Source organism: Furipterus horrens, unplaced genomic scaffold (assembly GCF_987537825.1).
Source record: "Furipterus horrens unplaced genomic scaffold, mFurHor1.1.pri manual_scaffold_10, whole genome shotgun sequence".
Classification (NCBI taxonomy): Eukaryota; Metazoa; Chordata; class Mammalia; order Chiroptera; family Furipteridae; genus Furipterus; species Furipterus horrens.
This window is the reverse complement of record NW_028327180.1, coordinates 47,252,626-47,277,067: the sequence shown is the minus strand read 5'-3', so window position 1 is coordinate 47,277,067 and position 24,442 is coordinate 47,252,626. Positions and strand designations below refer to the sequence as shown.

Here is a 24,442-nt window from a genome sequence, read left to right as displayed (position 1 = left end):
ATCCCAAATAGCTATTCTTATTGATCTCAAGTAAATGCTTTTTGCTTCTCACTTTGAAAGACTTTTTATTTTTTAGGTTAATATATCTAACTGGAAGGACTGTATTTCTATGTGCTAAACTGGCAACTCTATCCGGTCCTCTCTGAGGTTACATCCTGAAGGATGCAGGGGTGGGCTGGAGGGAGAGGGTGAAGGGTGTTTGGGCAGTGTCCTAGGGCAGGAGCTAAGGCCCTCCTATAATTATTCACATTCCTGTTATGCTAGTTGAAGTTATTGTTACCCGGAATCTCCACAGACCAGGCCTCCTCCGCTCAACGTCTAGTTGCTGTCAACTCACGCCCATCTCAGATTCCAAACGCGCCTTTTCGGATGGGGAAACTCAGACGGAGAATCTGGGGCGGGCGGAGACGATACCCAGAATCTGGCGAGGGCAGGGTTAAGGAGGGCAATGCACGTTCGGTGCGGGCGGGGATGGACAACACAGAGCGAGGTGGGCGGGCGAGAAAGAAACCCAGAAAACAACTAGGGCGGAGTCGAGAACCCAAGAGCGACGTGCGCGGGGCCGAGATGGAGACTCAGGTTCGGCGCGGGCGGGGACGAGAAGCAGCTCTCGGGCACACGGGGACGGCGGCCGGCGCGGGCGGGCGAGGCCTTTGTCTCCTCTTCTGGCTGGCTCCGCGGCTGCACCCGCCCCATGCGCTCGCGGCCCCCCGGCCCCCCGGCCGCCCGCAGCCCGTGATTTGCCCTACCCTGACCTCGTCATGGCCGAAGCTACCTCCGGCACTGGGGGCACGTCCCTGGAGGGCGAGCGCGGCAAAAGGCCCCCGCCAGAGGGCGAGCCTGCAGCCCCGGCGTCCGGAGTTCTGGGTAGGTGTGCGGCAGCTGGATCAGTCAGGGTTGCAGGTGCCTGGGATGCGCGCGGCGGCTGCACGGGGAGGGGAATTGGGGTCAGCTATCTCTGACCTGGAGTCCAGTCGAGGAGCCGTCTCCTCCTGGCACTGCGGCTGCGGCCCGGCGGGCACGGCCAGGACGGTGCAGCGGGAGGGGGTCCCAGCGCAGAAACACGGACACGCCCCTCCAGACTCGAGGCTGAGCCCTGTCACGCCTTGTGCTACCGGATCGTGACCCGGCAGGGATGCGCTTGAGAGTTCCTCTCCGCAAAGTGTATAGAGTCATACAGCTCTGGGTTCGAATCCCAGCTCCTCTGTATGACCTTGGGCGCGTGACTTAATTACTTTGGACCTCAGTTTCCCCACCCGTGAAATGGGATAAGAACCACACCCAGCTGTGAGGACTCGCTGACATAATATGGTGAAGCGCTCAGGGCTGCGAGGGAGCGCCCTATCGATTGTGGTTTTGGAGGCGGGGCTAGGCCTCAAGAATGAGTAAGATTTGTAAGGCGGGGTCTGGGGAAAGGGCATTCCTGGAGGAGGGCCCACAGGTGGAAGGACTTGAAGGGAAGGAAACAAGCCAAGGCCAGAGCTCGCAGCGCCTTGAAAGCCAGGCTGAGTGCCCAGGAGCCCTGGCGAGTGTGTGAGCCAGGGCAAGGGCTGGAGGCTAGGCTCCCGGTCCTGTAGTGGCCTGACCCCAGCCTGGCCGGCCTGCCTCCAGATAAACTTTTTGGGAAGCGGCTCCTGCAAGCTGGTCGATACCTGGTGTCCCACAAGGCATGGATGAAGACTGTGCCCACGGAGAACTGTGATGTGCTGATGACCTTCCCAGGTACCTGTGCCCACCTGCCCAGTGCCCAGACGGGGCTCCCCTGAGTGGGAGGGAGTCTGCAAGAGGCCTCAGACCCTTCCTGGTGAGAGCCATCAATCCCTGTGCCCCTTGGCAGATACGACGGATGACCACACACTGCTATGGCTGCTGAACCACATCCGCGTGGGCATCCCCGAGCTCATAGTGCAAGTCCGCCACCACCGCCATACGCGTGCCTACGCCTTCTTTGTCACCGCCACATATGAGAGGTGAGTCCCTGTCTCCAGCCTTTGTATGACCCTGCCACCTAGCTCCCCGCCTTTCCAAGCACCAACTACAAGGTCCAGCAGCTCTGTGTTTGACTCAAGCGGCCAGCACGTGCACCATCCCTAGCACTAGGATGGTGAGCCAGGGCCTTGCTGTGATCCTCCTCCCTTGCCCTCCTGCAGCCTACTCCGAGGGGCTGATGAGCTGGGTCTGCGTAAAGCAGTGAAGACCGAGTTTGGCGGGGGTACCCGCAGCTTCTCCTGCGAGGAGGACTTTATCTACGAGAATGTGGAGAGTGAACTACACTTCTTCACCTCCCAGGTGCGCCGGCTGAGCCCCCAGCGCACATCCCGCACATCCCTAGTCCATCACTAGTCCGCAGTTACTTGTGCTCATGCCCTGTCTCCTGCAGGAGCGCCAGAGCATCATCCGCTTTTGGCTTCAGAACCTACGTGCCAAGCAGGGTGAGACGCTGCACAATGTGCGTTTCCTGGAGGACCAGCCAATCAGTGAGTGAGGCGGGGCCCACCCTGCACGTGTGTGGAATTGGGTGGGTTTCTTAGAGGACAGCCTATCAGGGAAGGAAGGCGGGGCCTAGATACAAGAACTGGACTAGTGAAGAATTGGATGGAGCCTGGAGCCAGATCAATCAATGAGCTGGAGGGGCGTGGCCTTAGGGAAGGGTGGGTTTATCCCCCAGAAGGCAGGTCCACAAGAACTTTTTCTGGGTCTAAGATAAGGAAGGGTCAGGACCATGGACAGCATTCTAATATATTGTGCTGTGCGGCCCTGGGCCTCAGTTTCCTCTTCTGGAAACCTGCCCCTGCAAGTTCACCTTCTGATGCCAACTTTGTACCATTCCTCAGATATTCAGAGCAATGAACCGAGGCCAGTGGATTTATTTAAGAACATGGTTCCCCACTGGGACCCCGCCCTTCTAGGTTTCCTGCACCCTTTCCTGCCTGTGCCTGAACTTCCCAAATTCTGAAGGAGAACCAGATATTCCACCCACCCAGAACTCCTCCCCTGGGAAGAGCCTCTGCAGGTTTAAGAGCAGGCAAAAGGTTGTGGCTTGGGTTTCAGCCAAGAGGGTGTGGCCAGGCCAGGAAGAGGCAGAGGGGCAAGGATCACCCATTTTTGTCCCCCAACAGTCCCTGAGCTGGCAGCCCGTGGGATCATCCAGCAACTGTTTCCGATCCACGAGCAGCGCATCCTGAGCCGCCTCATGAAGTCATGGGTACAGGCTGTGTGTGAAAACCAGCCCCTAGGTGCGGCCTGGGCCTGGGGGCGTGCAGGGGTCTCAGGAAGAGGGCAGGGCTGACCGGCAACCCCTTCCCACCAACCCAACCCTGCAGATGAGATCTGCGACTATTTTGGTGTGAAGATTGCCATGTACTTTGCCTGGCTGGGCTTCTACACGTCAGCGATGGTGTACCCGGCCGTCTTCGGCTCTGTCCTGTACACATTCACAGAGGCGGATCAGGTGTTGGGCATGGGCCAAGCATGGGTTGGGACACCTTAGTCACCGTCCTCCTTGGGCTTGCCTGGACAACAGCTAAACCCTCCTCTGTTACCCCCAGACAAGCCAGGATGTATCCTGTGTAGTCTTTGCCCTGTTCAATGTGGTCTGGTCAACGCTATTCTTGGAGGAGTGGAAACGGAGGGGGGCAGAGCTGGCCTACAAGTGGGGGACGCTGGACTCAACAGGGGAAGCCATGGAGGAGCCACGACCCCAGTTCAGGGTCAGTTGGAGGTTGCCGAGTCCAAGGACTCCAAGAAAGGGGGTTGTAGGCAAGGAGCACTGTAGGAGCAGACAGGAGGTGTGAAATTCAGCTGTAGCATCAAAAAGGGTGTGCCAAGCGTGGTGGCCCTGCATACTCAGAGGAGGAGGGTGGGCAATTGGAACTGAGAGACTGGGAAGGGTGTACTAGGTGAGGGCACTAGGAAAGCAAAGTCATGGTGGAGGGAAAATGACTTCAGAAGATAAATTAAGGTTGTGGGGGCAGGGGTAGCCCCTCTGTCTCAAGCTGGGCCTAACCCCTGCCCTCCACCAGGGTGTGCGACGTATCAGCCCAGTGACACGGGCCGAGGAGTTCTACTATCCACCCTGGAAGCGGCTGCTCTTCCAGCTGTTTGTGAGTGTTCCCTTGTGCCTCACCTGCCTGGCCTGTGTGTTCCTGCTCATGCTCGGCTGCTTCCAGTTGCAGGTGATCTCCAGCCCCCAACCATGCCCCCAGCCTGGACCTGGTACCACCTGCCCAGGTCCAGCCTGAACTGAGCCCAGTTGCTGGGGTAACCTGTGAACGCTGTGCCCCTGCAGGAGCTGGTGCTGAGTGTGAAGGGGCTACCCCGTCTTGCTCGGTTCCTGCCCAAGGTTGTGCTGGCCCTGCTGGTTAGCATAAGTGCTGAGGGCTACAAGAAGCTCGCCATATGGCTCAACGACATGGGTATGACCTTTGAGGGGAGGTCCCTGCTGCCTAGCCCCTGGGGAGGAAGGTCCCCAGTGCCCACAGGAAGTCCATGCCGTCCCCTCACTCGCCCCCTTGACCCCCAGAGAATTACCGGCTGGAGAGCGCCTATGAGAAGCACCTCATCATCAAGGTTGTTCTGGTGAGTGGCAGCCAGCAGGTGGGCAAAGCAGTATTCCTGGAGACAGAGGGCGGCAGGATGACCACCTGCCTGCTTCCCACAGTTCCAGTTTGTCAATTCCTACCTGAGTCTCTTCTACATTGGCTTCTACCTCAAGGACATGGAGCGCCTCAAAGAGGTGAGACCCTGGCCTGAGGCAGTGCCCCACCTCCCCATGGTGGCCAGCGGGGCTTGGGGGGTCGGGAGGCCAAGCTTGGCCCAAGGGTCTACAGGCTTTCTAGCCCCTCCCCTCCTCCATCTTTTTCTCCTCTCCATCCATCCATCCATGTGTCCTCTCTCTGCCTGTCACCCCCCCATCTGTCTGTCCACCTGTCCGTTGGTCCCTTCACAGCTCCTGCTCATCCTGTCCCTGTCCCAGAGCCTCGAGCGGCAGCTTCGGGCGGTGCTGGTCCCGCTCGTGGCCCTGCGGTTCTACTTGCTCCTTCTCTCCCTCCGGGGCCTTCTGTGCCTGGCCCGGGCCAAAGTATGGGCAGGTGGCGAGCCCAAGGGGCCTCTCTGGAGCAGGCAGTGTGGCTGTGCTAGGGGTCTCGTGACAAGCTGAGGGTGCATGCTATGAGGGGATGGGGCTCCAATGGTGGGGAGCAGATGTCAGGGGCCCCTTAAGTCCTGGGCACTGGCTGAGCTCCCAGGCGGTGCTGTAAGCAGGGTGGTCTCGAGCCTGCAGCAAAATTGGCTAGGAGCAACTGTGGTTGGTCGGGCTGTGGTTGGTGGCAGGTGACCAGTGGGGGAGGCTGCAGAGGCTGGGGTCATCCAAAAGGACAGAGTTAGAAACTGGGCTCAGGGAGTGTGTGTGGAATTGTGCTCTGGGAGGGTGGGGGCCCCCTCCCAGTAGCCTGTCCTGGTGCCCATGGCCCTGCATGCTCCCCATGTGGCCTCTTTTCTCCCTCTTTCTGCCCCCAGATGCTGGCCACTCTGCTGATCACCCGCCAGTTTCTCCAGAACGTGCGTGAGGTCCTGCAGCCACACCTGTACCGGCAGCTGGGCCAAGGCGAGCTCAGCCTGCAGGCCGCCTGGGAGCTTGCCCGGGCCCTGCTTGGCCTGCTCAGCCTCCGGCGCCCTCCACCCTACCATCTTGAACCCCAGGCTGAAGAGGGCGGTGGCAGTGGGGCTGGAGGGGGCCGCAGGTGTCTCAGCGGGGGCTGTGGGGCACCTGAGGAGGAGGAAGAGGCCACAGTGGAACAGCGGCCCACGGGGGAAGGTGGGGAGGTGGAGAATGGGTCAAAAGGGGACAAGGAGGAGGAGGTGGAGGAGGAGGATGAGGACGAGGATGAGGAGGACGAGGAAGAGGGCGAGGAGGGTGGCCTCCTGGACTGCGGGCTCCGTCTAAAGAAGGTCAGCTTTGCTGAGCGGGGCGTTGGGCGACATCGGCCTCGCCCAAGTCCGGAGGCCCTCCTGGAGGAGGGGAGCCCCACGATGGTGGAGAAGGGGCTGGAGCCAGGCGTATTCACATTAGTCGAGGAGGACGATGAGGCAGAGGGGGCTCCTGGTAGCCCTGAGCGGGAGTCCCCAGCTGTCCTGCTCCGCCGGGCTGGGGGTGAGGGCCGTGACCAGGGGCCAGATGGGGACCCAGAGCCAGAGACCAGCTCAAGCGACTTGGCCCAGAGGCAGCGACAGCAGAATCGATCCTCTTGGATTGATCCGCCCGAGGAGGAACACTCGCCCCAGCTCACCCAGGCTGAGCTTGAGAGCTGTATGAAGAAGTACGAGGTAAGGCAGGTGTCTGAGGGTGGAGGCAGGGCCCTGAGAAGGGCAGGCTCTCAGTGTGATGGTGGAGGTGCCGGGAAGTAATGGGGCCCTTGATGTAGCCAGGAGCCTGCTAGACAGGGAGGCTCTGGGTCCATGTGGGGTAATCTGAGGGAGGTGGGCTTGACAGAAAAGTAGTCTAAGGGAGGAGGTGTCCTGTTCTAAGCAGGTGCCCACCCGCAGGACACGTTCCAGGACTACCAGGAGATGTTCGTGCAGTTTGGCTACGTCGTGCTCTTCTCATCTGCCTTCCCCCTGGCTGCACTGTGCGCCCTGGTCAACAACCTCATTGAGATCCGCAGTGATGCCCTCAAGCTGTGCACGGGGCTGCAGCGGCCCTTTGGGCAGCGGGTCGAGAGCATCGGCCAGTGGCAGGTGTGGGAGGGTCAAGGGCTCCAAACTGAGGTGCACAGGGAGACGGGTGTACCAGGAAGGATCGCAAGGCCCGCAGAAGGGGGCTGGCCCTGCCTGAGCCCCACCATGTCCCCCTGCAGAAGGTGATGGAGGCCATGGGTGTCCTGGCAATTGTAGTCAACTGCTATCTCATCGGCCAGTGTGGGCAGCTGCAGCGCCTCTTCCCCTGGCTCAGCCCCGAGGCGGCCATCGTGTCTGTGGTAGTGCTTGAGGTGGGGCCAGGCGAGAAAGCCGGGGGGCTGGTGGGCATCCCTGAGCCTGCAGCCTCCAACCTCCTCCTCTGTCACCTCAGCACTTTGCTCTGCTTCTCAAGTACCTCATCCACGTGGCCATCCCTGACATCCCAGGGTGGGTGGCCGAGGAGATGGCCAAGCTTGAATACCAGCGCCGGGAGGCCTTCAAGGTACTTGGGGTGGGCCTGAGCTCTGTGGACCCACTCCCCTCAGTGGGCCCTCTCTTTGCCTGGCTTGCAGCCATGGCCTTAGCAGGAGGGCAAGTGTGCAAAGTCTGGTACAATATTTAGTGCTCCAAACAGACCTGGTCCCTTTTGGAACCCTGGGGGCATCCAGCACCAGGCTGATACTCTGAACATTCAGTCACCACCAGTTTGTCCAGCAGCATCCCTTTCAGATCAGAGACACAGCTGATGCTTCCCAGAACCCTAACCTCTGCTGCTTTCCTCAGAAAGCTTCAGAGTGGGTCAGTGAACTCACAGGTGCCAACCCTCATGGTGATGGAATTTCCTGTGTCTGTGCTGCTCATGTAGCCCCTCACAGCACGTGGCCTACACACACTTGAATTGACATCAACGAAGCCACATGTGGCAACTGGATGGGCCAGTGTAGATTCTGGTCTGTGCCAGTCATGGCTCTGTGGTGGCAGTGGGGACAGTGGGGGCCATTTTTCCAGAAAGCAGAGGACCACTGAGGCCCAATATTTGTTTACACTCTCCCAGTTCATGAGATGGTATCTGGCACATGGCTGGGGAGAGTTGGTGGCCAGTAAATGTTTGTTCTCTTCTCATTTTTCAGAAAATACTGGTGTGAGTCTAGGGATGTATTTGGTGCCTATTGTGTTTAGATCTCTCCTCATTTCCACAGAGCCCCAGGGGGGGTCAAGAGATGGAGTGAGCCCCCAATAAGTGTTGGATCTTTCCCCACTTCTGCAGAGTTCGAACAGTCTCTCTTCCCAGTCCCCCTAATGGCCTGCTCTGCCCACAGAGACACGAGCGCCAGGCCCAGCACCATTACCAGCAGCAGCAGCGGCGGAGGCGAGAGGAGGAGGAGCGCCAGCGCCACGCAGAGCACCACGCCCGACGGGAGCGTGACACCAGCAGCCGAGAGGAGGCTCGGGCTGAGGGCTCAGGGTTGGACCCTGCTGCCCCTGAGAAGGCCTCAGCCAAGGCCAAGGGCAGCGGGGTGGGTGGCCATGGTCCAGAGCGACCTAAGCGCCCAGGGTCCCTGTTGGCACCCAACAATGTCATGAAGCTGAAACAGATCATCCCACTGCAGGGCAAGTTTTTGTCATCAGGGGCCATGTCCTCGGTGGCAGGCACGGGGCCCAGCCCTGCCACGCGGCCAACCCCTGCCCAGTCGCCCACAGGCAGCGATACCCGCCTGCCGGCCTTCCTCAGCTTCAAGTTCCTCAAGTCGCCTGAGACCCGGCGGGACCCTGAGCGCAGCCACTCGCCACCCAAGGCCTTCCACGCCGGCAAGCTCTTTCCCTTCGGTGGCGGGGCCCGGGCTGAGGCCGGGACCAATGGGGTGGGCGGGCAGATCCGGCTGGACGGGACCCCTGGCAGTGGCAGTGGCAGTGGCAGTGGCGGTGGCAGCGGCCGGGCCCAGCGCAGTGGGCAGGTGGACGAGGCTGCGGCTGAGGAGCCAGACGCCCTCCAACCTGAAGAGGAAGGCTCAGGTCACAAGCTTTAGCTCAGGGGTGGGGACTCTGGGCTGGGATTTGGGGATATGGTGGGCTAGCCAGGTCTGAAGGAGAAGGGCTGAAAAGGGACAGAGGAGGCCCAGTCTCTGATACTGGTTGGGGACCTGGATCCGTGGTATCTGAAACCTCTCAAAGCCTGCTCAAGTCTCTGGAGCCCTGTGCCTGACCTTCCTCACCCCAGGGAGGGATGTCAAAGCCCCTATTCTGGTGCCCTCCCAGGGCAGTTAGCCCACCAAACTCCAGTGCCAGAAGAGATGAGGGAGGCCCCTTCACCACCTGGCCCAGCCTCTCCTTCTTCTGTGAGACTCCATACCCAGCTCACTCTGGGGGGACTGGACCTCCTCCCAAGCCTCTATGCAAGTCTGACCCTGAAGCCGTGTTCAAGGACTTCCTGGAGTGGGGAGGGGGCTGGGGCTGCCCAACCAGAAAGCTTGGCCAGCTTGGCCAGCTTGGCCACAGGCTGCTCCTGTAGGCCACACCCCTGGCCTCTCCCACCTAACTTGTACCCCTCCCCCAGCCAGAGGTCCAGCAGCCCCTTGCCGGGGAACTCAAGAGGTGGAAGTTGCAGGACCAGGGACTTAGGCCTGAAGTCAGAAGGACTTTCTCAGATTGGCCTCTTCCCAGAGGGGGAAAGGCACAGTGCTGCAGGGGTGGGGATGCACCCCAAAACTGATCAGAAGCAATAAGGCCCTGATGTGCCTAGAAGCTGGGGAGGGAGCACAGGCAGGGTCGCCAAGTCAGGTCTGGTGGTAGGGCGGCATCCTCCGGAACAGCGCCTCTCACCTCCGCAGGGACAGCGCTGGCCCCCGTGGGCACCCCAGCCCTCTGTACCCGCGGCAGCCGGAGCCCCGCACCATCGACGCCAACGCCGCTGCCCAGGCCCCCGACACCACCCGCTGGCTGCTGGCAGTGGGATGGGCCTTGGGGCTGTGGGGGTGAAGGCACTGCCCCCCGCCAGGCCCTGGCCACCAACACAGAGTGCCCGCCCTGTGCCCTGGCTGGGCCCCTGCCTGCCCCCCAGCCCCTGCCAGGAGACACCAGCTTCTACAGCCTTGCACCTCCGCCTCTGCTGCCATCCTCCAAGTCCCCCACAGCCTCTCCCAGCCCCAGCCCCCAGGCTGTGTGCTGGCCCAGTGGCTGGCACTAGTTCTGCCATGTGCCCTACCTTCTTGTTCTCATGCAATAGCAGTTACCGATGGGTGGCCACCACCCAGAAAACATGCTTTGGCCCCCTCGGCCCTCAGTATTGGCCTCCCCCTCCTGGGGTGAGGGCCTGGCCCCCTATCTGCCGTTTTCCTTTTGACTAGGATGGGGGATATGAACCCCCCCTCCAAAAAAAACAACAGAAAACACACAGAACCGGCAATTATTTATTTGTTTTTAATTTATTTTGTCATATTTTTGTAAAACGGCAGAAATGCAATAAAAAGTATTTCAACAGTGCCAGAGGATGGAGCCATGGAAACGGGGTACAGGGGGCCCGGTGACTGGAGGCTGACACTCACTCTTGGGGCCTGATGAGCCTGAGGTGTGTGTTCCTCCTCCTCTGCATCCTTGGTGCCTCCTAAGAGCTGGTCTGGAGGCCACAGGGGAAACCCCAGACTGCCACCTCTGATATGGCCCAGATTTGGGGGCTGACTTCAGGCCCAAAGCCCCTGGGAGGGGCTTCTGAGCCTGAAGCCTGCTGTGTCTTCAGCTTGTTAAACAAAAGAAATCTCAAAGTACTGAAAGGACTCAGGAGTTTGGGTGCCAGACCTTGGTCCTGAGTTAGCTGCAGCCCTGCAGGGTGACAGGAATGACACTGATCCCTTTCTCAGCTGCACTTCCTGGCACACCTGCCACCCAAACTGCCATCTGAGGAACCAGGAGCAGTGGAAAGAACTTGGGGCATGAAAATCAGAAGGCACCTTGCGCCAGAGTTGATATGTTGAGGGGATGTTGCATTTCCTGGATAGGCAGAGTTGGGGGTGGTTAAGATGTCTCACTGTGGGGTGCCTTGTCAGAACCAAGTAACTGGGATTTCCCTGTGATCAGGGACAGATGTGGCCTCTCCATGCCTCATCCACATCCAAAGTCTTGGAGCCTAAATGGGCTGGAGCCAGTGTGAAGAAAGGGCACGGTGGAGGGCCCTGAAAGAGAAATTGGGGTTCCCTAGGGGCAGGAGAGCAGCCTGTGCAAAGGCACAGAGGTGTGGGAAGGCAGAATTTGGCATTGGGGGAGCAGAGTAAGGGGGGGCCCTAAAGGCAGGAGTGGGCAGAGGCCAGTTGAGGGGCCTGCACCCAAGAGACCACAGAAGTTTGGGTGGGGCATGGCTGTGGGACCCCCACCACAGATGGCATTGGCATGATGCAGAGAGGAACCTGGGCCAGGGAGGCATGGGTGCAGGTGCCACTTCCTCCTGCTCTGCCCCATTGCTTTGAAGCTGATGTCCCACCAGCTTCTCGGTCCCTAACAATTAGCAATGCCATGTGCCTGCCCAGTGTCAGACCAGCCCCTGGGACTGATTCCTAGTTGGTCACAGAGCCTCCAGGGATTTGGCCACCTCCGCACAACCACCATCAAGCTTGCCTTTCCTGTGCCCCTGCCCTGTGACCATAGGGACTCAACATGGAGCCCATAGTGTGGATACCGCCCAGAGCAGGGAAGCAACCCCCTGGCCTCTCAACACAACTGGGTGGCCTACCCTGTAACCTGCCACCCAGGGCGGTGGTAGGCAGCCCAGGCCCAAGCAATCCGGCTCAGGAAGAACCCTCTATGAGGATACTCTGGGGCAGGCACCCGTCTGGCTCCATGACCCAACCCCTTACCACCCTCTAATACTGCAGTCCCCATCCAGGGCTGGCAGGGGGAAAAGCAGCCTTTCCCCCCCCGGGTTCTGGGCCCAGTTCTCAGGGCCTCAAACCTTCCGCCTGGAACCTGAATGTGCCCTTCGTTCAGCTGCACTCCATGTATCTTCTTTTGGAACCAGGGACTTTCTCCACAGTGGCTGGTGGGCGTGCCACCCTGCTTGTCAGTGTCCTGCGTGTGGGATCCACCGCTGCTCTGTCCTTGGTGGTGTGGAGTATCTCAAGGGGTGTCCTGATCATCAGGAACACTTGACAGGTAAAGCAGAAGGGTGGGTCCAGGCAGGTCTTGGCTCTGAGCATGATGGCTACAGCAGGCCCATAGAGAATCCAGCCGGTCCTGGGGCCCCAGCGCATGGGGGCCCCTCTTGGCTCCTCTTGGTGATGATGAGACAACTCTCAGTGGCTTGGTCCTCTGGGGCTGAGGCACGTGGAGCAAAGACGCAAGAGTAAGTAGGAAAGATCCTTTTATTGGGGTGGACACGGAGCACGCACCAGTCCATGATAAAATGAATTAAGAGAAAGATCCGGAAGGGCTGACTTCTCCCTGTGGCGCATTCTCAGAGCAGGCTCCGGGCATGGAATAGGTCCCGGTGGAACTAGAGGCAAGGCCGGGTCTCTAAGGCCAGACCAATGGATGGAAGTGGGGGAAGAGCCCACCCCATTGACCCGGCTGCAGCAGGGCTCACCTCTAGACACTCGCAGAGACACTCTGGCTCTCTGGAGGACTGGGGAGCAGGAGGAGGGGATCTGAGGTGGGGTGGGACAGTGAGTAACATGTTGTTTTTTAAGAAGCATCTACCAACATCACACTACTGGGTCTGACATCCCCTTTAACCATCGCTCGGTACATTTTACAGCATAAATAAAGACTCAAGGAAAATAAATACATCGGCTCCTATGAGGTTGGAAATGGTGTGCATGGCGGGGTGTGGGCGGGCGGGCAGATGGGTGGGCAGGGTGCTTACACACGGCAGGCGGGTGAGGAGCAGACAAGACAGGAGGCACCTATAGGGGAGCGAGTCTTAAGTGTCCTCGTGCATGTCTGGGCTGTCGGTCCGTGCGACTTTGCGGGGGGGAGCCGAGCTCTCGCCCTCAAGGTCCACTTGCTCCTGGTCTCTCTTCTTGGCAGCATTCTGGGGGGCAGAGGAAGGAGAGGGGTCATTGAGATTTCAGTTGGGTAACTTCCCCAAATCCTGCTGCAAGGGTCACAGAGCTGGACCTGGAGCAGGGAGGTAAACCCAGGGCCCCTGGTTGGGCAGCCCCTCCCACCACCGAATCTGCCCCACTAAGCCACAGCCCCCTGGGGCACTGCAAAGAGTCACCATGGCTCATAAGGTCCCACACATGGCCCAAAATGTTCAGAGGAGTGATGCACCCTGCTGAAGGACAAAAGGCCCTCGGGAGCACTGAAGAAGCCCATGCATTGCTGCAGGAAAGTGGCCCCAGTTTGGGAAAACCTCCTTCCCTATTTGTGGGAATCAAGGCCTGTGGGGTTGAGAAGTGGGCCAGCGTGGGCCAGAAGCTCAAGTTTTCTAAGCAATCACTTCTTCATGGGGCCCCTCTTCAATCCTGCCCAGAGCAGGCTGCTGTCAGATATTCAATGTTAGGTGAAAAAACAAACTGACCTTGTTATAAAATATGTGGAGATTTTCAATAAAGAAAGAGAAAAACATCCTGCCTGTTAAAAAGGCACCCTCAGGCGGGGAGGGGAGGGGAGATGACTTTTCAGGGCAGCCCCACCTTCTTGTATTGCCTGGATTTTAACCATGGGTACGTTTTGCCACTGAACAAAGATTCCAGATGATCATACAAGAGTCCATCTGTCGCCAGGGCTGAGCTGACGGCCAGCTGTGGGAGCTGGGTTTTGGAGGTGCTTGCCGAGCCCCTGCCCATCCAAGCACCAGAGCTCTGTAGCCTCTGCACAGCCATTCCGTCTTCTGGAACACTCCTCCCTCTCCTATACTGCCTATCAAACTCCTATCCAGCCTCAAGACTCCACCCAAACCCCTGGTCTCCCAGACTCAGAGGCCCCACTCAGAACCCCTGTGCTGGGTACTGTTTCCCCCCAAGTCCCAGTACCCAAACCCCATGTGCCTTACCTTTTTGTCCCATTGCTGATGTAGGTAGCGCAAAAGGATGTTCGTTTTTTCTGTCACAATGACTGAGGAGGAAAGGGGAAAGACAAAGCTGCAGGAACAGGCTGCTGGTAGATGGCTGCAGACGGTCCAGCCTCCACCCTGGCCAGCACTGCCCTTCCCAGGACAGTGCTCATCTCTCCTTAGCCACCAGGGCCGTTCCTGCCCCGAGTGGTTTTTCTGGGACTCAAGTCAGTACCTAACCTGGAAGTTTTCAGGAAGCTAAGCATCTTCCCTCCTGAGCCCACAGTCACTACCAAGGGCCCAAGCCAGCTGCTCTGGGGTCTCTGCTTCTCAGAGAGTGGAGTCCACGACTGCATTCAGGTTTCCACGCTGGGTCTGGGGAGGAGCTCCTGCATGCAGGCTCATGCATGTGCTTCCCCAGGCCAACCAGAAGCACAGATCTACACAGCTGCACCCCAGTGACCATAGAAGCCAACCACCAGGGTCCACGTGCATGCTCTTTCGTGGTTAAAATAAAACACCATAGCCAAGATAAACAACCTCCTGTTCTGCAGGCTCTGGGTCCCTCATCTGGACAACTCCTCCCCTTGCTGCCCACCCCAGGTAGGGCTGGGTGCCTGCCCCACAGTACTTGTTTCGGGGTTTGTGTTGTGGAGCTTTCAGGGGACACCTGTCAGGTGATGGGGAGAAGGCCAGTGAGTGGTAGGCGAGGGCCAACTGGGGCCCCCAAGGGGCTGGATGTGGATGCCAGCATGTGGAGATGAGGAGGGTGGTGCAGAAAGCCACGCTTCCGGCTGCTCCCAGGGCGAGGAGCTGACCGGCATCCCACGAGCCACCTCCTGCACCCCCTTCCAACTTTTCTCCCAGCAGCCTGGACGAGACTGAGTGACGGAGGCCACTTACTCTGTTCAGATGGGTACTCCCGCGTGGGCAGGTAGACTGAGGGGCGTCGATTCTGTGGGAGGGTCCAGAAGAGGTGGGTTAGAAGTATAGGGGGACTAGGGTCCCCTCACCCCTTGACTGGGGACCCACCCTCCGCCCAGATCAGAAGATGCGCAAAGATCTTAGGTGGAGATGGGCTTAAAGATCAGCCTCTGTTCCCAGCAAGGTGCTGCTGGGAGATGCACATTCCCCCCAGCCCCCTTCCCCCCGCAGCTCCGTGAACATGCACTCACCGAGGCTTTACACACAGAGTCAGCATGAAATCGACTAAAATTGCTTTTGTTGTAGACGGGCAGTCCTTTCAAAAAATCTGCCTAAAAGACAGGGAAGATGGTAAGTGAGAAACCCTGCAAGGGCCAGCCCTGGAGCACCTGGGTAGTGGGTGGGGCTTCCTGGCGACTTCCAGTTTCCTTCTTTCTGTTGTGAACTAAGTTTCCTGGAATGCATGCTTGAGCTGGCCACCTGACATGTACACTGCATGACCACAAAAAGATAACCAAGCCCAAGGGAAGTGCACATTCTACCTCGAGGTCCTCACAACAGCCCTGTAACCTGGCGAGAGGTGGGAAAACTGAGGCTCAGAGAGCACAGGCCAATCTTTTAAAGTCACCATAAGCAAGCAGTAGGGTGGGGAGTTGGACTAGGCCTGTAAACTGCAGCTCTGTCCCTTGTGCTTGTTAAATATTAAACCCCCCGTCTTGGACTTTCCAGTCAAGATGGAGGCATAGGTAGATACACTTCGCCTCCTCGTGCAACCACAGAAAGAATTACAACTAAATCCCAAAACAAGTAACACCCAGAACTGTCAGAAAATCAAACTGTACAGAAGTCCAACAACCAAGGGTTTAAAGAAGTCACATTCATCCAGACGCGTAGGAGGGGCAGAGATAAGGAGATGGGCGGCGCAATGTGGCGCAGTGTGGTGTGGAACAGTGAGGCAGTGGTGGGAGCAAAACAGTATGGGCAGTCCCACATTCATGGGTGGCGGATAAAAATCAGGAGGAATACCTTGGGAGCAAGCGATCCCAGCCCCAGGCCAGCCTGCACAGCCCAGGCTGCCAATGCCGGGAAGATAAATCCCTATAACTTCTGACTGTAAAAACAAGTGGGGGTTGGGACAGCGGAAGAAACTGCCAATTTTCAGGAAAACTCTGCTTAAAGGGCCTACAGTCTTAGAATGCAGGCAAACCCACCCACGACCAAGGCAGCAGCTGCAAGGGCATCAGTCGCATACCAGAGGTGGGTGAAGTAACAGGAAATAGGGCAAGAGCTGGGCAACCTTCAGAAGCCAGGCAGCAGCAAAGCCCCCTCTCCAACCCCTCCCCCAACACAGGGACACACCAAGGTAAAACAGGTCGCCCCATCCAGGTGATTACCTAAGGCTCCACCCCAAACAATTTACAGGTGCCTTTGCTACATAGGCTACGCCACTAAGACAGGGAATAAAAGCAGCTCTACCTAATACGCAGAAACAAACACAGCGAGGCTGCCAAATTGAGGAGGCAAAGAAATATGGCCCAAATGAAAGAACAGAACAAAGCCCCAGAAGAAGGACTGAACATTAAAAAGGCAACATTAAAAAGTCACAACTATCCACCACTGAATCTAAAAACAAAAGCAAAAACAAAACAAACTAAGCAAACCAGAACAGGAACAGAATCATAGGTGTGGGGATCATTTGGAGGGTTATCAGCTGGGGAGGGACGGGGAGAAAGGGGAAAAGGGGGCAGGACTAAGAAGCATAACTGGTAGGAACAAAATAGACGGGGGTGTTAAAAATAGTATAGAAAATGGAGAAGCCAAAGAACTTACATGCACAACCCATGGACATGAAAGAAGGGAGGGGACTGCTGTAGGGAAGGGGGATACCAGGCAGAAGGGAACAAAGGGGGAAAAGTTGGGACAACTGTAATAACATAATCAATAAAATATACTTAAAATAAATAAATTAATAAACTCCTGGTCTTGTCTCCATTTATCCACCTTTAATAGATACCCAGATGGAAAATGTTTTGCCCACCCTAAGAAACCCCATGAGCCAGCGTGGCAATAAATGGGGGTGGAGATCAGGAGCCTGGGTAAAGAGGGCAGGATGGCTGGGACCAGGGCTGCCACAACACAGAACTAGGAGCCTAGGTTTGACTGGCTTCTGAATTCCAAAAAACCTCAGAAATCCAACTTCAGTATGACAGTGTCAGGTTTTTAGAGCTGGCTGAACTTTCCTAAAGCACTGTATGGACCAGGATCAGCTTAGGAGCTGCTCCTGTGGTCCCCACACCCAAAGGCTGCCCCATGAAAGGGGACGCCTCCCAGGGTTTAGACCAGAGACTGAGAGGTAGCCTAGGGCAGAGGTTAAGCACCAGGGGCAGGCCCACAGGTGCTGGGGAGCCAGGGACAGAATTCATTCACAGATCAACCCATGACCCTGTGGGGTCATCTGGGCAAGAAAGGGCTCTGGGGCAGAAGGACCCTGACTCTGGCAGGGGCGAGATGAGACTCAGCCACAAGATGGACAAAGGCCAATGGGAACCACGTCCACCTCAGGAAACTGAGGCACAAGGGGAGGGATAAAGGCCAGGAGCTATGGGCAAGGAGTGACTTCTCAGTAGAGCAGGAGTGCACTACTGTCATCGTGCCTGGAGATGGACAGCCAGGGAGGGGTTTCCCACATGGCCTGTCCTGGGCCAGGGGCTTCTTGATCTGGAATCACACCTTCATAAGAATAAGGAAACTGAGGCAGAAAGGTCAGATTGCACTCATCTGACATGACCCAGCCCCAACAAGAAAATGAGGCCAAGCTCCTGTTACGTGACATGCTAGTGAAATCCAAGGACTTAGAGCCCCGAGAGCCTATGTTAACCATCCCTTTGGGTGGGGGTGGTCCATCTCCATGCCTGAGCCTAGGTGCTACATCCTTGGGGAAGCCACTGCTCAAGTGATCTGCCACCACCCTCTGGGGCAAGCAGGAGCAGGTGTCCTCAACTCTGGAGGGAGCCCCAGTGAGACCTCAGCAGGACAGGCCAGCCAGCGGTGCTGGAATGTGGACAAGCCTCTGGACCCCACCCAGGAGGTGGCCTTCCCATCTGGGTGACCCACTGCTCCAAAGCCAGCTCAAAGCTTCTCAACCCCTGCCTCTCCTAACCCAGAACTCCTGCCACAGCTCAGCCCTAGACTATGGGGCCAGCTCCATTCAGCCAGCCAGGCTTTCTTGGGCCCCTACTATGTGACACACCCATGCCACATACCAGGGCATTGGGAAGACACAGCAGACCTGCTCTTGGCCTGAGAAGCACCCAATGCAGAGCACCCAGGTGTGGGTCAAAGGACTGCACGGTAAATTCAAAATGGCCTAGAGGACAGGGTACCCTGAGATGTGTCAGGCCCAAGACAGTGAGAAGGTCTGCTGGTCTGGGGTGGGGAAGGGAGGGATCAGGGAGGGTTGTAGAACGGCAATGATATAAGCGCTAAGACCTAAAATGTGAGGAGGGGGTTCTTGTCTTGGCTCAAAGACCCTCACGGCTCTGGCTGGGCTTGGTCCTCACTTGCTTCCTGCCACAAGCACCTTCAGCCCATGCTGTGCCACCCTCCAGGAATGCTCCTCCTTTCTCCATGTGGGAAACACCTGCCAACTTCTCTACCTAGCTCAACAACACCCCCCTGCCCCTTCCCTCTCCACACACTTCAGGGCCTTCTGCCAGAGCTGCGCTCATACCCTGAAGAAGTCATCAGTTATATGTCCACCTCCCTTGCAGGACTGGTACCTCCCTAAGGGAAGAGGGCAAGGCAGGGCTAACTCCACCCTAATGGGGTTCATATGGGGCTGGCAGCAGAGTGTGGAGAGGTTCCGGAGCCTCAGACCTGCACTCAATCCAGGCTGGGATCTTCCCTGGCTGTCTGACCTCCCAGCCTGGCACCCTCTCCGGGGAACCAGGGTTCCCTCCCAGTAAGTCTCAGTAAGACAACGCAGTGAAAGAACATTGCAGACCTCCTTTGAAGGAAGCTGTTAGCATCAATGCATTTGTGCTGAATAAATGTATAAAGACAAGATTCTGCCTGTACTTCCGGTCAGGTAAGCAGGGAAATAAGTCCTCAGACACAGGTAGAAATCCTCACCTCAGCCAGACAAATCCTAGCCACAGCTGAGCCCTGGAGCCATCCACTGCCTCAGCAAATACTCAGGAACATCTGGGTAGCAGTGCCCTTTGGGGCAGCCCAACAGTGACCCAACCAAAGCAGGGTGAGGAAAAGAAGTAATGTGCTGAGAGAAGAGAGACATTGAGGCTGAAGTCACAAAGGGGCCCTCTGAGGTAATGCTCACAGGAGGAAGAGCATTCCAAACAGGAGCAGCACGTGAAAAGGCACGGGGTGGCAGGGACCTGAAGGGTAAGGACTGAAAACAGAGCCAGTGTGCCTGGAGCTCTGGGAGGGAGGAGTGCAGAGATCAGAGATAAGGTCACAGAGGTGGGCAGGGGCCTTGGGTCCTGGTGCTTCATCTGGGTTATAGAAGGAAGCCCTTAGAGCATTTTGTAAATTACAGTATTATAATCTGATTTACACCTTTAAAAAACTCCATCTGTTTCAGGTAAATTACAAACCGCCCATGGGGCAGGATGGAGGAAAGGAGACCAGGGAGAGACCTAGGGCAGGTATCCAGGCAGGAGATGATAGTGCCTGGAGCGGGGGTGGGGCGTGGAATGACTGAGGATGTGTCCTGGAGGCAGAGCAAACAGAGCCCTCTAATGGACTGGGGGCGATGAGGTTGCAGTGATGAATCAAGAATACCACCCAGGCTTGGGTACCCACATTCTAGGAACCCACTTCGCATCTCCTTCGTGACCACAAGTCTTCTTTTGCCCATCCCAAGGACTATGATATGTGGGTTAAAACCCTGGGGTTTTGACTTGTCTAAACAAAAGCTTCCATCACCCCTGTCAGCCCTGGGGAAGCCAAACAGTGGCAGGTGGGAGGGGCGGGGCTTCAGCCCAACTCTGAGGTTGGGTCACCATTCCAGTTTCCAGGTTGGAGAACTGAGCCCCAAAGAATCACCATACTTAAAACCCAGGATAAGCAAGTGACCCAAAGGGGATTTCAAACTCCCAACTACCAGGTGGCATTATCCCCACTTCAAGATGAGAAGACAGGTGGGAGAGGATGTCACAGACCCCGAGTCACTCAGCTTATCTGTTAACTTCACTGTCTTAAACCCTTTATGACCCCATCAGTTTCCTAAATTGTCACAACCCTATGAGGTCTGGGGATCAGAAAGATGAAGTTGCTCCCTCTTAAGGGCAGGTCGGGGCTCTGTATAGTGGGGGTGGGGTTAGGGCTCTGGGGGGATCCAGACATCAGCGATGTCGCATTTCCTTTGGCGACAAAGAACGCATGTCACGATGTCCAGCCCGCTCCCCGCCCCGACGCCCAGACCGGCCTCCCAAACCCTCCTGAATAGCAGGGCCAGACCCGGCGTGCCGAGGACGAGGCCAGAGCTGGGGGTCTCAAGGCACCCCATCCTCACCCCAGACAATTTTCAGGGAATGAAATGAACCAAGACCCGGAAATGAATGAGGTGTCAGGGCCTATATACCTAGGTGGGGTCAGGGGTCGGAGAAGCCAGGGCGAGGTCAGAAAGAAGCTCACAGCAGGGCCCAGGGGTCGAAGGTTATAGGTCAAGAGAGGGGCGGGGCCAGGCCTGAAGACCCGGGAAGGGAGGTGGGGGATTTGGGGGTTGCTGGAGGTGGGTGGGCCCGCGGCGCCATTTTGTCGACCGAATGGAGAGTACTGGCCTGGCGGCAGCTCTTACCATCTTCTGCTTCCTCCGTCGCCGCCTCAGATACCGCTTCAGCCGCCACCGCCGCCACCACAGCCACCTTCTTAGTCGCCGCCGTACAGTAACTTCCAGCCCCGGCACAGCCCACAGTGATGGCGCCGTCGCCCGCCCGTCATTGGCCCGTCCTATAGCCCCGCCCCAGGATATGCGGATCCGCGCGCTCCCACTGGCCAGATACAGATAAGTCATGTTCCCATTGGTTGCCACGCCTCCTTCTTCGTGGTCAAGCTCGGTTGAGAGCAAAACCCCGCCCAGGGCTTGGAAGCGATAGGGCATCAAAATCCGGAAGTAGGCGGAGGCCGCGATCCCCGAAGCCTCTTGGGATTTGTAGTTCACAACTCCGGAAGTTTAGCAGCTTTCCTCTAGTTACACTTTTTCATATTGTCTCTTCGGGGTCCCACCGTAACACCCCCAGCCTCCCCGTGGTCCCAACTTCCAGGTTTTGGCTTACCTAAATAGCTCCCCCATTAGTTCTTTGGAAGCCTTTGAATTGACAGACCAGACTTTTGTTCCAATACCTCCTGTGGTTCCCCAGTCTTCTAAAGATACAGTCCCATATCATAGGCTCCAAATTTTTGGCCTCACCAGCTCCCCTCGTCCACCTTTTATCCTGACTCCTGTCCAATCCCTTCTCCCTTTGGGCTCTCCTAAACCTTGCTATCTCCTCCAGGAATCTTTCCGAATGAATTCTTCTCAAGGTGAAGTCAGGCGCCTTCTCTAGGCTCCCATAGCCCTGACTGCTGTGTTCACATTGCCTGGATGCTCGAGTAACAGCCTGGTAAGGACAAAGAAGTATGGACTAAGTTACTAAGTGGGAGCTACTAAATATTATTACTCCAGGGAGAACACAGGAAAGAAAAACCTTATTTTATAGGAACCAAATGAGCCTCAGAGGGCTAAAGGATCTTGCTCAAGGTCACATGGCAAATCCCCAAGGGGCGGGTGAGGTTTCAAATCCCTACCCACTCCTCATAAGCCTCTGCAGACTTGTTAAAGTTATATAGAAGTGGAAATTTTGACATCTAATATTAAGTAATTACTGACGTTGTCTAGGTGTGAAAAGTTTTGTGATTGTTTTAAAGGGCCCTTATCTTGGAGAGATGCATTTTAAAATATTTACAGAAGAACCGGACCCTGGCTGGTGTGGCTCAGCAGATTGAGCAACCAGCCTGCGAACCAAAAGGTAGCCGGCTGGATTCCCAGCCAGGGTATGTGTCTGGGTTTCCAGCCATGTTCCCCATTGAGGGCCTGAGAGAAGCAATCAACCGATGTTTCTCTCACACATTTATGTTTCTCTCCTCTTTCTCCCTCCCTTCCTCTCTAAAAAATAAATAAAGCCTTTAAAAAAAGAACCAGATGCCTGAGATTTGTCTAAAACACACACGCACACAGGAGGAGGCAGGATTTGTTGCAGGTAATTGGTGGTCAGAAATGGGTGAGTACGCAAGGTTCACTGTGCTATTCGCGGACTGTTGTGGTATGTTGGAAATTCTTCCTATTTCAAAAGCATAAAAAAGGACTTGGCAAGGTCTGACATCCCATTCTGCCTTCCCGGCCAATCCCACAATCAGAGGAGAGCACTCCTGTCTAAGTCATCCAACCTCCCCACAAAAACAGCTGCAGGGAAGGAAATGCTTTAATGGCGGGGCGGGGTGGGAGTGGGGGGTCCCATCAGCAGCGTCCCACTCAGTGGCTCAGAGATTTGCGGCCCTTGAGCATGCGGCGAAGGATGACCTGGACGCCGGCTGGCGTGCTCAGGCGCTTGATCCAGCCGTGCTTGTGCTTGCGTTTGATGTTGCTCGGCTGGTACTCATTCCCTCGCGCCTTGCCCCGGCTCGGCTGCGTGGCGGAGAGTGCCCAGCCTTCAGGTGGGCCCAACAAGGCCCGGGGCTGGAGCCACCTGCAGGGGTAGAGAGCGAGAAAGGTCAGAGGGGCCTCTGAGTGACTTCGGTTAGGTGCTCAACCTCTAAGTGTGCGTGAGCGTCCGGATTCGTGCGGTGACTGAGCCTGGCTGCAAAAGGTGCTAAGTGTGCAAGGCACTGGCAAGTCGTGTGGTAGTAAACAGCTGGTTCCAGCCCACGACACCGGCCTAATTCCCCTGAGGACTCACCTGATACCCAGTATCGCCGCCGACCTACTGACTGGACACAAAAGGCCACTCAGGGATATGCCCAAGAGAGCCATGTCTAGCCGCGGATCACGCTGTCACCCTTGCCGCTATTCCGAAACCCGTAAGTGCCGCAGCTGCGGCACTTCTGGGAAATGTAGTTTCTCCTACAGCGAAGCCCTCATTGCCGCGGGAGCCTTCTGGAGTTGTAGTTCCACTTTTTGTGCGCCAAAGAACCGAGAGGCCGTACCCACAGGGTAGCGTACTTTCTCCTGTGGACCAACAAGAGCAAGCGAACGGCTCTTCTTCCGTGTGCGCATGCGCACAAGCATTATGTCCCGAGGTCTGCTGGGAGTTGTAGTTCCTTCTACCGTTGACGGGCAGAGGGTGCCCTGGAGTGGCGGTAGCGCAGCTGCTGGCAGCTGCAGGAAATGGCTGGTTGGTCCTCCCACCTCCATCGGGAGCCAGGCAGATGGCACACAGCTGGCTGGCAGCTTTCCTCTGGCGGAGAGCCCAGGAGGCCTGAGTTCGAGTTGGCTGGATGTCCGTAGGGTGATCCCTACCTACCCATCTCCCGGATCCAGTTTCTCAGTCTGTAAGCTTGCAAGCTTGCCGTTGGCGGTGCCCCAATTCGGGCTCTAGCATAATTTTTCAAATACTCAGATCTAAGTCCCTTTCCTTCTCACACACCCATTGTTCCAGCTCTTCCGGCAAGCTTCTGAAGCCATCAACACATACACACACACACCATGAATTTCAGCTACGCCCTCCCCTACCTGGTAACTCCCTTATTCATCTTTTTAAATCCGTTGTCTCAGATATTCTCTCCCTAAGCGCTGCCTCTTTTCTGTGGTCCAACCCTGCCCTCACATGGCTCTCCTCACACTCTCCTGGAAGCCCGGGGGCCTCTCAAAGGCCTGGTTTGGGGCTGAGTCCCTGCAGTCATCCCAGCATCTCACGGCTTGGACGGTGGGGAGTGTTTCCTGCAGTAGTCTCCTAGGAGCACTCTGAGTGGTCAGGAGTGGGTGGCTGGACCTAACAGCTCTGGCAGCAAATTTCAGGAGTTGGGAGTGGGCAAGGAATGGTTAACCCCTTGTCCTCTGAAGCCCATCCTACCCGCACCCTCACTTAAAACACTACAAGAGGACACCAGTACAATAGTCCCAATAAAGTATCAAGTGCTTACAGAGCTGTTTTACCTGCATAGAGAACTCATGAGGGCATTAATAAGTGGAGCGATAAATAAATGGAGTCTCAGGAAAGCAACTTGTCCAAGGTCACCTCTCTGCAAAGGGCAGAGGTGGGATTTGAAATCTGGATTCTCTGAATCCAGCTGGGCCCAGGGTCGCCAATTAAATTGGCCCATCTGGAAAACTCCAATTCCCTAATTCCCCATAGCGCTAAGACTTCTCTATAAAGCTTTAGCGAATACATTTACCGCAGTTGGAATCATACAACCGTGGTTCCAAATCCCATCTCTGCCCCCACCCCCTCCACTTGCTTTGTGACCTTGTGCCCTTTATAAGCCTGTTTTCCCACCTGAAATTTGGAAAGATCTAGAAGTCTCTAAATGGAAAGGTCAGCACAGAAAGAAGGGCACGGGGACTTCATTTGGTGGGGACAGGGCGGTTCAGAGGCAGAGGCTGGCCGAGGGGATCCTATTCGCAGCGAGGGGGCTCTGAGTGCCGTCCTCTTGAGGTCCGCAAACCCCAATTTGTGACCCCTTCTCGGCCGCGGGCCAGGCCCAATATCTCCCTCCCTCTTACCTCTGTAAGTCCCTTAAGTGGGCTAGGCCGTTGCACCCAGAACCCGCCCCCATCCCGAGATGTCGCTTCTGATTGATAGTCTAACTAGGACAGGTCAGTCTGCAGCTACGATTGGTCCAGACGCCCGTCCGTCGGTGCGCGAC

The 24,442-nt window shown here is 56.8% G+C and overlaps 3 protein-coding genes across 9 annotated transcripts; 1 reads left to right on the top strand and 2 right to left on the bottom strand.

Annotated features, from left to right (window-relative positions):
• The first annotated feature begins 570 nt into the window (after positions 1 to 570).
• Positions 571 to 10,155, top strand: ANO8 (anoctamin 8). 6 transcript variants are annotated; one of them, XM_090289914.1, is made up of 19 exons: positions 571 to 867; positions 1,612 to 1,722; positions 1,838 to 1,970; positions 2,151 to 2,289; positions 2,381 to 2,477; positions 3,120 to 3,236; positions 3,324 to 3,451; positions 3,549 to 3,710; positions 4,023 to 4,175; positions 4,289 to 4,415; positions 4,523 to 4,578; positions 4,661 to 4,735; positions 4,949 to 5,080; positions 5,518 to 6,324; positions 6,544 to 6,735; positions 6,855 to 6,986; positions 7,067 to 7,177; positions 7,995 to 8,688; positions 9,504 to 10,155. In XM_090289914.1, the coding sequence occupies exons 1-19, from the start codon at positions 762 to 764 to the stop codon at positions 9,857 to 9,859; spliced, it is 3,828 nt and encodes a 1,275-aa protein (XP_090146040.1). In that variant the 5' UTR covers positions 571 to 761; the 3' UTR covers positions 9,860 to 10,155. The 6 variants fall into 6 exon arrangements, with proteins under 6 accessions (XP_090146040.1, XP_090146038.1, XP_090146035.1 ...); XM_090289912.1 differs by lacking the exon at positions 4,949 to 5,080 and having other exon boundaries at positions 572 to 867; positions 7,995 to 8,484; XM_090289909.1 differs by lacking the exon at positions 4,949 to 5,080 and having other exon boundaries at positions 572 to 867.
• Positions 10,156 to 12,005: 1,850 nt separating this feature from the next.
• On the bottom strand, positions 12,006 to 20,615 carry DDA1 (DET1 and DDB1 associated 1). The gene is made up of 5 exons (XM_090290208.1): positions 20,400 to 20,615; positions 14,833 to 14,913; positions 14,561 to 14,612; positions 13,658 to 13,719; positions 12,006 to 12,691 (listed from the first exon to the last, which is right to left on the bottom strand). The coding sequence occupies exons 1-5, from the start codon at positions 20,613 to 20,615 to the stop codon at positions 12,581 to 12,583; spliced, it is 522 nt and encodes a 173-aa protein (XP_090146334.1). The 3' UTR covers positions 12,006 to 12,580.
• Positions 20,616 to 22,012: 1,397 nt separating this feature from the next.
• MRPL34 (mitochondrial ribosomal protein L34) lies at positions 22,013 to 24,355 on the bottom strand. Of its 2 annotated transcripts, none has more exons than XM_090288904.1 (2): positions 24,300 to 24,355; positions 22,013 to 22,326 (listed from the first exon to the last, which is right to left on the bottom strand). In XM_090288904.1, exons 1-2 carry the CDS (start codon positions 24,350 to 24,352, stop codon positions 22,113 to 22,115), a joined length of 267 nt encoding a protein of 88 aa, XP_090145030.1. In that variant the 5' UTR covers positions 24,353 to 24,355; the 3' UTR covers positions 22,013 to 22,112. The 2 variants fall into 2 exon arrangements, with proteins under 2 accessions (XP_090145030.1, XP_090145029.1); XM_090288903.1 differs by lacking the exon at positions 24,300 to 24,355 and adding an exon at positions 22,537 to 23,277.
• Between the last annotated feature and the right edge of the window lie 87 nt (positions 24,356 to 24,442).

What these genes read in the sequence shown, in the direction of transcription:
- ANO8 (XM_090289914.1), top strand. Translation starts at nt 762, where the DNA reads ATGGCCGAAGCTACCTCCGGCACTGGGGGCACGTCCCTGGAGGGCGAG. An exon ending in TGTGCTGATGACCTTCCCAG is followed by an intron (nt 1,723 to 1,837) that starts GTACCTGTGCCC and finishes GCCCCTTGGCAG; the next exon opens with ATACGACGGATGACCACACA. An exon ending in TACACTTCTTCACCTCCCAG is followed by an intron (nt 2,290 to 2,380) that starts GTGCGCCGGCTG and finishes TGTCTCCTGCAG; the next exon opens with GAGCGCCAGAGCATCATCCG.
- DDA1 (XM_090290208.1), bottom strand. Translation starts at nt 20,615, where the DNA reads ATGACTTATCTGTATCTGGCCAGTGGGAGCGCGCGGATCCGCATATCC. An exon ending in GACGGAGGAAGCAGAAGATG is followed by an intron (nt 14,914 to 20,399) that starts GTAAGAGCTGCC and finishes CCTGTCTTTTAG; the next exon opens with GCAGATTTTTTGAAAGGACT. An exon ending in GGAGTACCCATCTGAACAGA is followed by an intron (nt 13,720 to 14,560) that starts GTAAGTGGCCTC and finishes TTTCCTCCTCAG; the next exon opens with TCATTGTGACAGAAAAAACG.
- MRPL34 (XM_090288903.1), bottom strand. Translation starts at nt 22,610, where the DNA reads ATGGCTCTCTTGGGCATATCCCTGAGTGGCCTTTTGTGTCCAGTCAGT. An exon ending in GCGGCGATACTGGGTATCAG is followed by an intron (nt 22,327 to 22,536) that starts GTGAGTCCTCAG and finishes CTACCCCTGCAG; the next exon opens with GTGGCTCCAGCCCCGGGCCT.